Raw genomic sequence first — 12,702 nt, forward strand, 5'->3', positions numbered from 1 at the left:
TGATCTGAAATTTTTAATAGCAGGCAGTTGCCGTATAATTCGTTCGCATCGGTGGTTCAGTGGTAGAATGCTCGCCTGCCACGCGGGCGGCCCGGGTTCGATTCCCGGCCGATGCAATTTTTTTATGTTTTTTTCTCTTTTATAATTTCAAAATATACATTTAACAAATGTAAAGATTTAAATCTTGACGGAATATTGTCAGGTAATAATATAAAAAGGAAAGTGAATTGAGGTTCTCATGAATGAATGAATGTATAAGGAGTGGGCCTTCTCGGCCATTGCACCGCGACCTACAGTCGTCTGTTGTGCTTCGGAGGTTCTCATGGCTGTGACGCCGTATAGTCTCGTAGATATTTACCAGTCAGATACCTCCGTCTAAGAGGTGAAATGTAGAATTACTGTTGGGCCAACTAAATATTGTGACACCATGCTACAAGCCGGAAGGTCGCGGGTTCAATTCCAGATTTTTCAATTGACCTAATCCTTCCAGCCGCACTATGTCCCTCGGATCCACTCAGCCTCTAACAGAAATGAGTACAAGGAATCTTCCTTGGGGGTAAAGGACGGCCGGCGCGTAAGACTGACTGTCTAGAGAAATTGTGGGAGCCTCGAGGTCTCACAACCCTATGGGCCTCCGCGGCCTGTTACAGGGATAGCTCTACAGTACGCATTGGTGAAGCTGGCAAACGCTTATCATATTTTAGACGGGAAACATCAAGGGAGGTTATCGAAGAATATGATGTCTTCATGTTGAGGATCTACTGGGAAGGAAGCAGGAATTCCGGACGAAACACTGCCATCCGCGTACAAGATTAGACAGAGCAATTGCCCGAAGGACAACAACCCGAGTCAGGGAAAGAAATAAGTTGAAACACCTAGTCATAAATGCGGAGCGGCCTCCGTAGTCTAGAGGTAACGTTCCCACCTCATGACTCGTGGTACGCGGGTTCAAATACCCGGCGGAGGTCGTCGAATTTTTAAGGGCGGAAAAATTCAGGGAACAAGTCCTCCGGGAGGGACTTTAAGCTGTGTGTCCCGTGTCGTAACTTTACGGCACGTAAAAGAACCTCATATCCCCAAAGGGGATCACTGAGCCAAATTCCAGGACGTTTCCCGCCCAACAATAGTCTCTAAGGCCTCTGATAGATGGGGGAAGCATTATAGACACCGCTAAGCAAGTGGCCGAACTCGCTTGCTCGGCGGGACTGATGGTACGCACCATTTATCGGTAGGGTATAGAGACTGGTAGAATATCATAGAGGGAAGCACAATAGATCAAACTGGTCGCGGTGCATCCCCATGCACCCACCCTCTCTAAATAACTAACTAACTAACTAACTAGTCATAAATGCGAGGATATTGAAACGAATCTTCACAGAAATAGGTGCTGGTTTCGAACCTCGGCCTGGTTACCACATCCTGACTGAGATTTCTCGTTCCTTTTACCTTATTCACATGGGGCGACGGGACAGCGCAGTCGGTATAGCGGCTGGCTACGGGCTGGACGACTGAGGGGTCAGAAGTTCGAGTCCCTGTAGGGTCATGAATTTTATCTTCTCCAAGCCGTCGAGACCGGCTCTGGGGTCACCCAGCCTCCTATCCAATGGGTACCGGTTGCTCTTCCTTGGGGGTAAAGTGGCCGAGGCGTGAAGCTGACCACTCACCTCCAACTAGTGCAGAGGTCAAGAAAATGTGGATCTGTACATCCACTTCCCCATACGCCTTTATGGCGTAGTGCTTAGTTAAGCACAGGGACAACTTTACCTTTACCCATCAGGCGAACGACGGGACAAGGATGTGGACTAAGCCTTCCTCTGGCTGCTGGTGGCATCCGAACGACCGCTGCTGTGGGCGGGATTCGAACGAGGCACCGTCACAACGCAGTTCATGTGGGTTTTCTCTGTGCCCACTCCGTCGGTTAATGACCTTGGTTACCGGGGCTCGAACTCTCTTATCGACACATCAGGTTCGGATTGCCCGTCGCGCTGGTCACCCGCGGTACACCAGAGGCTTGTCCTCTGAGTCTGCGCGTGAGCAGAAGTAGCGGGACAGTGGCTGCAGTTGCACTGTCGAAGGGAGGGAGGATGCCTAGTCTCAGCTCTCCTCCTGTCTTCTTCTTCTCCTAGGTTCTTGGGGTGGGTGAGACTGAGTCCACTTGGTACGTCGGCCACTAACTGGCCTGTTGTATCAGCCCCGGATGTTAGATGAGTGTGCAGCAGTCGGTGGAATTAGAATTGGCAGGGGAAACCGAATTGCTAGGGGGAATACCTGCCCCACTGCCACTCTGTCCGCCACAAATCCCACATGACGTGACTGGGATCGAACCCGGGCCGCCGCGGAGGGAAGCCGGCTATGGCGCGGTCTCACCGTACCTCAGTCAGTGGACTCGACCAAACTGGAAGCAGTGACGGACGGACTGCCCGTGTCCCGCGTGGGTGCCATGATACGGGCCGTGGGCACCACACCTGGCACGTACACATCATGAGGCCATATGAGGTAATGGAGGTACAGCTCCACAGATTCTTAATCTCGGAAATATATGGAGGCGAGATTCCCCAAGTCGTTCGTTTAAGTGATGATTATGATTGATACGCATAAGTACCAGTTCGGGGGCACGCGGTAGCATAGTTGGTTGAGGCACTATGCTACAAGTCCTGATGAAGTGCATTTTTCACTTTACTTAACCCTTCCAGCCGCACTATGGCCCTGGGGTCTACTCAGCCTCTAACAGAAATGAGTACTAGGAGTTAATTAAATAATTTTCCTTGGGAGTAAAGCGCGGCCGGCGCGTAAGGCTGACAACCTCACCGCCATCTGTGAGCCGACTGTCTAGAAAATGTGGGAGCCTCGACGCCTCACAACCCTATGGGCCTCCACGGCCTGATACAGGGATAGCTTTACTTTATTTATATTATACAGAAATGGCCTCTCACCAGGGCACTAGGTGGAGGCGAGACATCGGCTTCAAGTTCCGGCCGACACTTCCTGGATAAGTGTGTGCACCCCCAAAACAGTCTGCGCACGATGACAGAAACAGAAGTCTCTACCCCCGGCCTGGGGTCGAACTCCGGTTCTCTAGACATCTAGCCCATAGCCTGGTTACTATATTCACTGAGCTACAACTGCCTTGTGGTGTCTGGGATTCGTAACTCGGCTCCATCTCCGCTCTTCTTCGTTGTAGGCAGACAGGAGCTGGGACCCATCCAGGCTCTTAATGTGCTGGGTCTTTTGGGTCTGTTTCCTCTGTGGGTAAAGAGGGCTGGGCGAGAAGCTAAGCAGTTAGCTCCAAAATGTGAAGGTTAAGAATCTGTGGAGCTATACCGCCATTCCCTCATACGTCTTCATGGCGGGGGGCAAGTGAGGGAACTGTGTACCCGTCAGAACGCGTTGCTATGCGACCGGAGACTCCAGCACACTCACACGCCAGCCACTGGCCTCTGCCAGGCTATACATCTGTGACATTGCATTGTCTCCCCCCTACGCCCGGTTATATCCTAACCACAGTTAATTATGGTAAACTGAACACGATCTGGATTCAGTTGAGTGGCTGTGGTTTCTGGGGGCACGACTATCTAACGGGCTAGCTGTATCAAGTTCAATGTTCCCAAATCAACGTTTAGGTCATAGGCTATCAAACTGTGGCCCCGTACCCCTTGGGGTACGCACATTGTTTAGCGAACAGAAAGTGAATAATTGTGAGGCAGTGTTTTTTTTTTTGCCTTCTGGGGGCGCGCAGTAGCGTAGTTCGTTGAGGCACTGTGCTACAAGCCGGAAGGTCGCGGTTCGATTCCAGATGAGGTCGGTATATCGACTGGCTATGAAATTGACGACTGAGGGGTCGTAGTTCGAGTCCCAGTAGGGCTAAGAATTTTCTCCACGTCGTCCAGACTGGCCCTGGGGTCCACCCAACCTCCTATCCAATGGGAACCAGGGGCTCTTTCCCCGGGGTAAAGCGGCCGGGGCGTGAAGCTGACCACTTCCAGATAGTACCGAGGTCAAGAAAATATGGATCTATACATCCAATCCCCATTACGCCTTCATGGCGTAGTGATTAGTTAGTTAAGCACAGGGCTAAATTTTCCCTTACCTAATCCTTCCAGCGACACCATGGCCCTAGGTTCGACTCTGCCTCTAACATAAATGAACCATAGTGCTATTGGAAGGATTAGGCCAACTGAGAAATGCAATGACAACATCGGGATTTGAACCCGCGACCTTCCGACTTGTAGCATAGTGCCTTAATGAGCTACGCTACCGCGTACCCCTCGCCCAGGTTAGGTCCAGGCGAATATTTCTATTGGTCATCTTAAATACTCCGTTTCTTCTCTTCTCCTTGAGAACATAAAGTTGAGTCATTTGTCTAACGCCACTGCCAATACGATGATTTGTGAGTAACGGATATGGAAGAGGTCGTGGCCAACTCTGAGGTACCGTCCCGAAATGTTCCTGTAGATAACGAGGAGAGTCACGAAGAAGCTCGGTGCCCTGGTCTAGGTTACAACCCGGCAGCTCTGGAATACAAATCATAGGCCTGAGGCATCTTGCTCGGTCGTGAGAAGCCAGCAGTTGCTCACCCAGTCAAGAAATCCCCATCTTTGTGCGGAAACCGAAAGTGCATTATACTTTTCACACGAGCTATCATCCCATCCTATTTCTTTACGATTCATTTTAATATTAGCCTTAAACGCACGTCTATGTCTTCTTAGTTTGAAACATACAAAAATGTAGGCCTATTTATGTGGGTATGAATTGTATGGGTGTGAGATTATCGCTGTAAGGGAATAAACAAATTTCGGATTTAACTGGCCACCACATCTCGAGTGTCTCCTGGCCAATGGGTACCCTGGGTAAAGCGGCCGGGGGCGTGAAGCTGACCACTCTACTGCATCTAGTTTCGAGCTCATAAATTGTGGAGATATACCTCCACTCCCCCATACCTCTCCGTGGCGTGATGCTTAAGTCATGAAGCACAGGGAGAGGCTTACATATCGCTTTCCGACATCGCGATTACGCGTCCACTTTATGTATTCAGAGGCGCTGAGACAGCCTCTAGTACATGACGCCGTCGGCACTTGCACCAATATGGGCAGTGCTACGGCGGGTTCCGTGTGATTGAACTGTTTCCTGGTTTTCCTCAGTCATGCCGGGTGGTGCCCCACAGCAGACCGTGACGGCTGTTCAGTAAATGAGCTTGCGCAGAGAAGTGAGCCGTGGCGAGGCTGCCCGCTGCTACGGCCGACTGCCCGACAACACCTGCCGTGAAAGCTCTATAGCTTACGTAACCCAACCTGTGCTAGTGACAGCCTTCTCAAATACGGCGCACCGTACAGGAGTGCACTAACAGGCGAACACACAAACAACTCGTAAGCAAGTACTTAAATAACTTTGTAAGTAAACTGGGCCGTGCTCAGCCCTTTTTTTTTTTTAAGTTCTTAGGGTGGGGTGTAACTGAGTCCACTTGGTACGTCGGCCACTATTTGTGCTACTGTACCAGCGTAGTCGGTATAGCGACTGACTGCGGGCTGGACGGCGCAGGGGTCGGACTTCGAGTGCCGGTGGGGTCAAGATTTCTCTCTTCTCCAAATTGTCCAGACCGGCTCTGGGTCCCATCCAGCCTCCTAGCCAATGGGTACCGGGGAACTTTCCCCGAGGATAAAGCGACCGGGGTGTCAAGCTGACCACTCACCTCCAGCTAGTTCCGAGATCAGGAAATGTGGATCTATACATCCTCTCCCCCATACGCCTTCATGGTGTAGCGCTTAGTTCGTTGAGCACAGGAATAACTTCATCTTTACCTGACCAGCCCCAGATGATAAATGATGATTCTGGATCAGTCGGTGGAATGAGAATTGGCAGGGGAAACCGAAGTACTTGGAGGAAACCTGTTCCAAATCCACTTTGTCCACCACAAAACCCACGTGACCTGACCTGGCCTCAACGCTGGCTTTCCATCGCAACCGCCGGGGTTCAGTCCCAGGTCAGGTATGGGCACAGATGCCGTGATATATAGTTTTGTTCAGACATTCACAAGTAGTTAAGGGGAATATACACACAGACAGTATGGTGATCTCGTAAGTCTACCTTTATTTATTCAAAATGAGGAAAGTAGGCTGAAACGAGATAAATAAATACATGCGTAAAATAATGTTCGTAAGCCTGCTGAACTCCTTTACATACAATAGGAAGCCACACATCGGAGCCCGCGTGCATAAGGCTTCCTGTTTTAACGATCTGGCATTAGGACTGCCCTTACTAATTGGATGCAAATTAACTTAGCACATTGTTCAAATTCCTTTCGGATCGGAACAGATTTCCTGTTCAGACTTTCAAACTAGGGTCTCCCAGCCTGGAGTTTATTTACGTAATATATAGCAGTTCAGTCCGTACCTCACAGCAAACTCATTACGTCTCCGCTACAAAGCCCAACCGGTTAATGCTGTTTAGGGAAACAGTCGCTGTTTATTGTGAGAACAATACGGAACACACAGATACACTGTGGGCAGAATGTTTTTTTTATTGCTAGTGGGGTGGGACTAAGTCCCTTGTACTGCACCCACTTCTGGCCTATTGTACCAGCCCCAGATGATAGGTGAGGGTGATTGTGGAGCAATTGGTGGAATGAAGATTGGCAGGGGAACCCGAAGTNTTGTCCACCACAAATCCCACTTGACCAGACCCGGGATCGAACCCGGGCCGCCGCGGTGGGAAGCCAGCAACTAATCGCTTGAGCTATGGCGCAGCCCTTTTTTAATGTTACAGTAGGTGGTACATATAGTTACCGCCGTTGTTCAAAGCAATTACGTAATTACATTACAAGGTCGCAGTAGATCTGGTTTTACAGATGGCATGTCACCAGTGTAATAACGAAGTCCATATGCTTAATTAATCAGCAAGCCATGAAGACGTAAAGGGAAGCGGATGTCTAGCTCCACGTATTCTTAACCTCGCCACGGTCTGTTTATCCGCGAGGAAGGAACCCATGGTTCCCCTGGGATACGAACCTGGAGAAGCGTCGGAACCAGTGTGGACGCTGTGGAGAAGGAAATATTTTCCCCAGCCGGGAATCGAACCCTTGGTTATCCAGTCCGTAGACTTGCCTCTGTACAGTGTTGTGGGATGTGATGTCGTGCAGTCCCGCACAAACTCACCGATGTTTCGGAGGATCGTTCTGCCTCCGTATTCAGGACGAAACGGTAAGCTGCATGTTTGGCTTATTGATCGACCCTGAATATGGTTGCGGTATACTCCTCCGCAACGTCGATGATAACCCAGAAGACATCCTGTTACATCGCGTCCAGACGCTGTCAGAACAGTTGCGGGGAGGGGGCGTGGCGCCGCCGTGACAGGAACGTAGCGGCGCCCCATCTGGTACGGAGTGGCACGGCGTGGCTTAGAAACGCCATGTCGTTTGCGCGTCTCTTCAGTCATACCGTGTTAACACAGAGAAGTCCTCGGTAAGAGCCCCGTTGAGGCCAGTAGCAATCTTGTCATCAGCTGGCGCACCCTGAACAAGGGCGTGAATCCACCGAACGTAACGCTTAGGTAAGCTTATATTTGCTGCATGTCTTCATTTGTTACATGGGGTATGGGCGTGGTGGTCTCTACTTGTGCTCTGGAGTTATCCGGTTCGATTCTCCGTCGGGACAGCCATTTTCTGATTTAGATTTTTTCGTGGATACCTCAGTCCCTCCAGAGAAATGTTATTTTACATCGAATAGGCCGCGACCACTTCCTTCTAAATCATTTCCAGTTCGTCATCCTTCCCTTGAACGTTATGTAGCGCAGACTCTGACGTCATTTTAATAACCCACCAAAAATAAGGGTTCTTAGAGGGGCGAGTAACCTACAGGGCAATTGTCTCAAAACGTTGTACACTTCACAGTAATCTTCAATTAAGTGTTTTTTTTTTATGGAAAACAGCTTCTGGCTTCCTCTAACGAAGCGTCGTGGTGGTGTAGGTAGCGCTTGTGCTTCGTAGTCGTGAGGCCCGCGTTCCGAACTTGTGGCGGAAAACGGTTCTGCTGACTAAGGCTTTTGGCGGTGTTTTTTGCAGCCCCTCCAGGCAAGCTCGGGGATACTTACTGAAAACTACAGATAAATATGTAAGCATATGCACTCGCATTGGAAAGAAAATGCAGAAAATTTAAAACATTCTCTTTGGCCAGGAACACTGTTCTGTTTGCTTTCCAGTTTGATGTATGCGAACTTCTCTGTAACTGTGAACTTTCATAGAATCTCGTTTGGCATAGCAACAGAAGATTGGCACTGGTAATGGCTTCCGAAAAGCGCGACACTAGGCTGCTGGACCGCCTGGGGGCTTGGGGGAGGGGATGTCCCGACAGTGGGACGCGCGGTCGATAGGAGTTAAACATTCACTTTATAAGAGTCAAGTTTGTGCAAGCGTAAACCAGAGACTGTCAATCAGTACATGACTTTCTGCACCTCCTTTGATCCATACAGTGGCGTCTGGAATGAAGCCTTCTTCAGCCCCAACGAAGGCGAGGCACGAGGCTGCCAGGAATTCAGGCAGAAGCCATAAGACGAAGCGGCCATCTGCTCTGGAGAGGTACACAGACCGGTCTGCGTACTACTTCAGCTCCGGGACGGGAGTGGACACAAGCAGCATGAGGGATGTTCTCAAGGAGCCAACGCCGTTCTCATTTGCCCCAGACACCGACGAGTTCAGCTGCAGAACGCTGCACAAATTGTGGAGACAGCGCTCCAGAGACGAGGAGGCCAGACACGACTTCAGCACTAGGCCGAATTACAGATCGCGCCAGAACAGGGATCTCCTCAAGAGACTGTATGTTCCGGGTGAAGAGGTTCAGGAATGCAGAGAGCCCGGTCTCCTGGACATCGATCCTCAGTACTTCAAGATACTGGAGGGGCGCCCCGTCAGAGAGAAGCTGAACATCAGGAAGTACGTGGAGGAAGTGAGGGGAACTTTGAAGGCGAGGCTCAGAGTGGGGTACCGACTGGATGAGGCGATGCACATCGAAGAGATGCTTAAGAAAGAACAGAAAAGGCTCAGAAACGCCGAAGCAATGCACAAGCTGTACGCCGATTGTTTCAGTGAGTTCCTAGAGCAGGATTATGAATCGTCAATGGAGCTCCTAAATGGTGCTCAAAAAGAGGCCGAGAAAACAGCTGATATGAGTTATCAGTTGAAAGAATTGGAAAAGGAACTGGGCGCCTTGAAGCGTGACGTGTCCACGCTGGAGGAGAAGTGGAGGAACTGCAAGATGTTTCAAAAGTTCTTGTACATGGTCAGTCCGATGGACTGGAGGAGAAAACATGATTACATTCACAGAAAAGGGCCCAGTTCTGTCTTACTGGTAAGCGAGATGCCCTCACTGTTTGGACGGTACCGCCTGTCCATCACAGAGTCTGAAGCTCCGTTAGAGTCGTTACTGGATTTGTTTCTAGAGGATATAGACAGCGGGGAAGAACCGTTCTTGTACTTTACTGAACCACGTGAGCTTACGCAGGTGTTGCAGGATATGGAGTCACAGAATTTGAATTGCTTCATGCATTCCGGGGACCTCTCAGGGCCGATCCGTGCTGCTGAGCAGGGACTGGAGCAAGTTCAGGACCAGCTGAACACGCAGTCCGGGTTTGTCATGGGTAAAATCAAAGACCTTGAGGCTGCTATATCCTGGGAAGAGGACCGAACTCAGTCGCTCAAAGACAAAGCAAGAGAGGTGTTGTACGGGTTGTACAAGGACCATATCTTGTCTGAAAGAACTCTAAAGCTACATGTGTTTGTGGAGGACGTGTACGAGACTTATGTGGCGCCACGTGACAGCAGTGTGGGTCTCCGTGATATGATGAGAGGAATTGAACTGAAGGTGGAGTCCCTGCTTCTCAAACTCGATTACCTGCCGTTTGAGATCGTTAAAGTGGCTGAGAGCAAGACTTACGAAGATGAAGCGCGTATCAGGAAGGAGGCCCAAATAGCGGAACTTAAAATAAAGTTGGTAGAGAAACTCAAGAGGAGACTCAGAAGAGCGTTGGAACCGCCTGACTACAGACACGGAAAACCGCTGAAGCCGAGATCAGAACCCCCGCCCATCAGGAAGAAGAGACCGAAGCCCGAGAAACATCTGACTGACGAAGAAAAGGATTTTTTGGATTTTTTTACTGATTATTGTTGTAATGTGGACAACGCGCGAGTGAACGCGCCCGTGGATGTGTCAGGACAACAGAACGCGCCTCTCTTTTCACGTTAATTACGTAAATCTCGTGGCTGTTCTCATTCCGTGTGGATTTATGTCGTAACCGCGAAAACAACTCACGTCTGTGTGACGTGTCTTTTTTGTTGTCACAGGGCTTATCTGTCTTCATGTTTGCGTAAGAAATTTATAAAATAAAACAGTGATAATCTGTTTATTGCCTCTGTAAAACGTCTGTCAGCGCGCGTCACGCCTTCCTTAGGCAACCTCACGGAAGGAACTGCTGTGACTTCAGCGGGGTCTGAACTGTAGCGATTTGGTTTGTGTCGTGTTATAAAAATGTAACCCAGGAATTTTTACAAAATACCCTCTGCGCTGTCGCACTTTCAAACGATTTAGTATCAAAGTCCATGATGTGCAAAAATTTAATATCGCAGTGTTGGAGCGGGCGAAGACGTTTACTGCTTTAGACCGCGAGGCCGGCCACTGTGATCGGCTGTTCCAGTGAATTTCTGTTGATCATGCGCAGAACTACGTCGCGGCCTCATGACCCTCATGACCAAGCCACACATGAAGATGTTTTAGTTGCACATCAGAACTTGAGCTCTTAGGATGGGAGACCGTGTTTCGCCTGCGCGTCAGATGAACCCACTGCCTCCATTTGCAAATTATGACGTAAGTTCTTGTCTGTCAGCCAGTCACCGTGACCGCAAGATGTAAGATGCTCACTGTGTTTGTGTTTCGTTTCACGGCGCTGTCAACAGTTGAGAACTTTCTCAGCGGAATGGCAGAATGTTCAGCGAGTAACGAACCAGAGGGAATGCAGAAGCGGTTGCGGCCTCGTTACAGTTGACAGGATTGACTGAAGAAGATTCCGAAAGTCGTCGATCAGGCCGGAGTAAACCCTCGCTAATCCGGTTACAGTTAATCCGGATCGAAATATGAAAAGTTCTCTTCACAGTTGAGTTCATACTTTAAAAAGACACATGGCATTTAGGAAGGCAGATGAGTCACTTGTCTGTTGAGACAGAACTTGAGACGGTTTCTTCAAACCTGCATCATTACGTTCAGAAACAAGTGCAACTTCTGAGTCTTCTCTCGATGAATAAATGTACTGTCTTTTTGTAGTTTTTAAATAAAGGCTCTACAGTGATATTTTGTTATTTATTTCCATCGGCACTGCTTACGTCATTAGATTTTGTATTTATTTTTCTTCTACGTTTATTTTGTCGTTTATCGCTACATTTTGCGTCACTAATCCGGATTATCGCTTAATCTGGATGACCTCTCCCCCAAGATTACTCCTTAGTAGCGAGGGTTTACTGTATTTTCTGTCCGAGCTGAGATTCGAACCTGATATCTCCTGAATACGGAACAGGAATTGAACCCACTGACTCACACGTTCGGTGTACAGTATAAAGGTTCTTAGTTTATGATTTTCGTCCTCTCTTTTAGTTTCCAAATATTTTTTCTGAGCTCTTCTCTTCACTCTGGTTAAGTCTTCTTTTTACTGTGAAGAAGGAGGCAGCAAGTTATGTGAAAGTTTGATAATTCTTACCACAGACGGACGAAAGCACCTGACCGTCACTCTCGTCGTTCATCCTGTGTCATATAAACCGAACATGAATTAAAATTAATTCATAAAGTCTTCAGGAATGTAAGGTAATGGAGATTAAAAGCGACTTTCCCCCGCTTTACCCTACAAACTGTTATCATTGCGATGAATTCTTAGCAACTGCACGTCAGAAATACTTCGTGACAATAAAAATAGACAGACATCTGTTTTGTGAGTCAGGACAGTTGACAAACGCGAGGCATTGACTGACTGCTCACTGACACTTGGTGAGTGCAGCTGCATGGGGGTGGTGTCTCACATGTTGTGACGTCAGTTGGTGTCTCTGTCTCAAGACATGTGAAGACGACCCGTGCCAAATTGAATTTACCGCAGCAAATGTTTACAGTAATGTCAAGATCCAAAATATAATACTCATATAAAGAGAGTACTTAAATAATAATTCAATTCAATTCAATTCAATTCTTTATTATTAATNCATGTCTCCGGGTTTCTTCGGGTTTCCCTATGCCCATCTATCACCGCCCCCTGAGGTGTGTGATCACTAGGACCCGGATTTTGATGACCTGGAAATATTTAAAAAATGACCGAAAAAATAACCGAAAAAATCCAGAAAAACTACCTAAAATATGACTCAAAAATGTATTATGCAGGGCCCGGATTTTGATGGCCTGAAAATATTAAAAAAAAATTACCGAAAAAATCCAGAAAAATGACCTAAAGGAGAAGAGAAAGAACACTTCGCTTCCATGTTATTCACATTTCGGAAAACATATGAAGAAAAATTCCCTAAAATGGCCAAAAATGACAATAAATACACTTAAAAGTCCAAAAAATAACCAAAAAATTACCACAAAAATGAAACAATGACCTTAAACCTAAAAATGTCAAAAATGACAAAATTTACATTTCTGTAACCAGCAGCTCATATCCGAGATTTACCGTATTTACGCATGT

The 12,702-nt window shown here is 48.2% G+C and overlaps 1 protein-coding gene and 1 non-coding gene across 3 annotated transcripts in view; both read left to right on the plus strand.

Annotated features, from left to right (window-relative positions):
* LOC117283016 (cilia- and flagella-associated protein 100) overlaps positions 1 to 11,100 on the plus strand; it is a 21,966-nt gene extending 10,866 nt beyond the window's left edge. Inside the window, exons 1-2 of one of the 2 annotated variants that reach the window (XM_033755111.1) lie at positions 7,339 to 7,542; positions 8,461 to 11,100. In XM_033755111.1, the coding sequence (XP_033611002.1) occupies positions 8,472 to 10,229 (1,758 nt within the window). In that variant the 5' untranslated portion in view covers positions 7,339 to 7,542; positions 8,461 to 8,471 and the 3' untranslated portion in view covers positions 10,230 to 11,100. Of the gene's footprint in view, positions 1 to 7,338; positions 7,543 to 8,460 lie in introns of those variants that run through there. The other variant, XM_033755112.1, reaches the window with a different exon arrangement.
* Positions 46 to 116, plus strand: Trnag-gcc. Its single transcript has one exon. It is a non-coding gene; the product is annotated as a tRNA-Gly (tRNA).
* Positions 11,101 to 12,702: the final 1,602 nt, after the last annotated feature.

This window comes from Cryptotermes secundus, unplaced genomic scaffold (genome assembly GCF_002891405.2).
Source record: "Cryptotermes secundus unplaced genomic scaffold, Csec_1.0 scaffold395, whole genome shotgun sequence".
NCBI classification, from domain to species: domain Eukaryota; kingdom Metazoa; phylum Arthropoda; class Insecta; order Blattodea; family Kalotermitidae; genus Cryptotermes; species Cryptotermes secundus.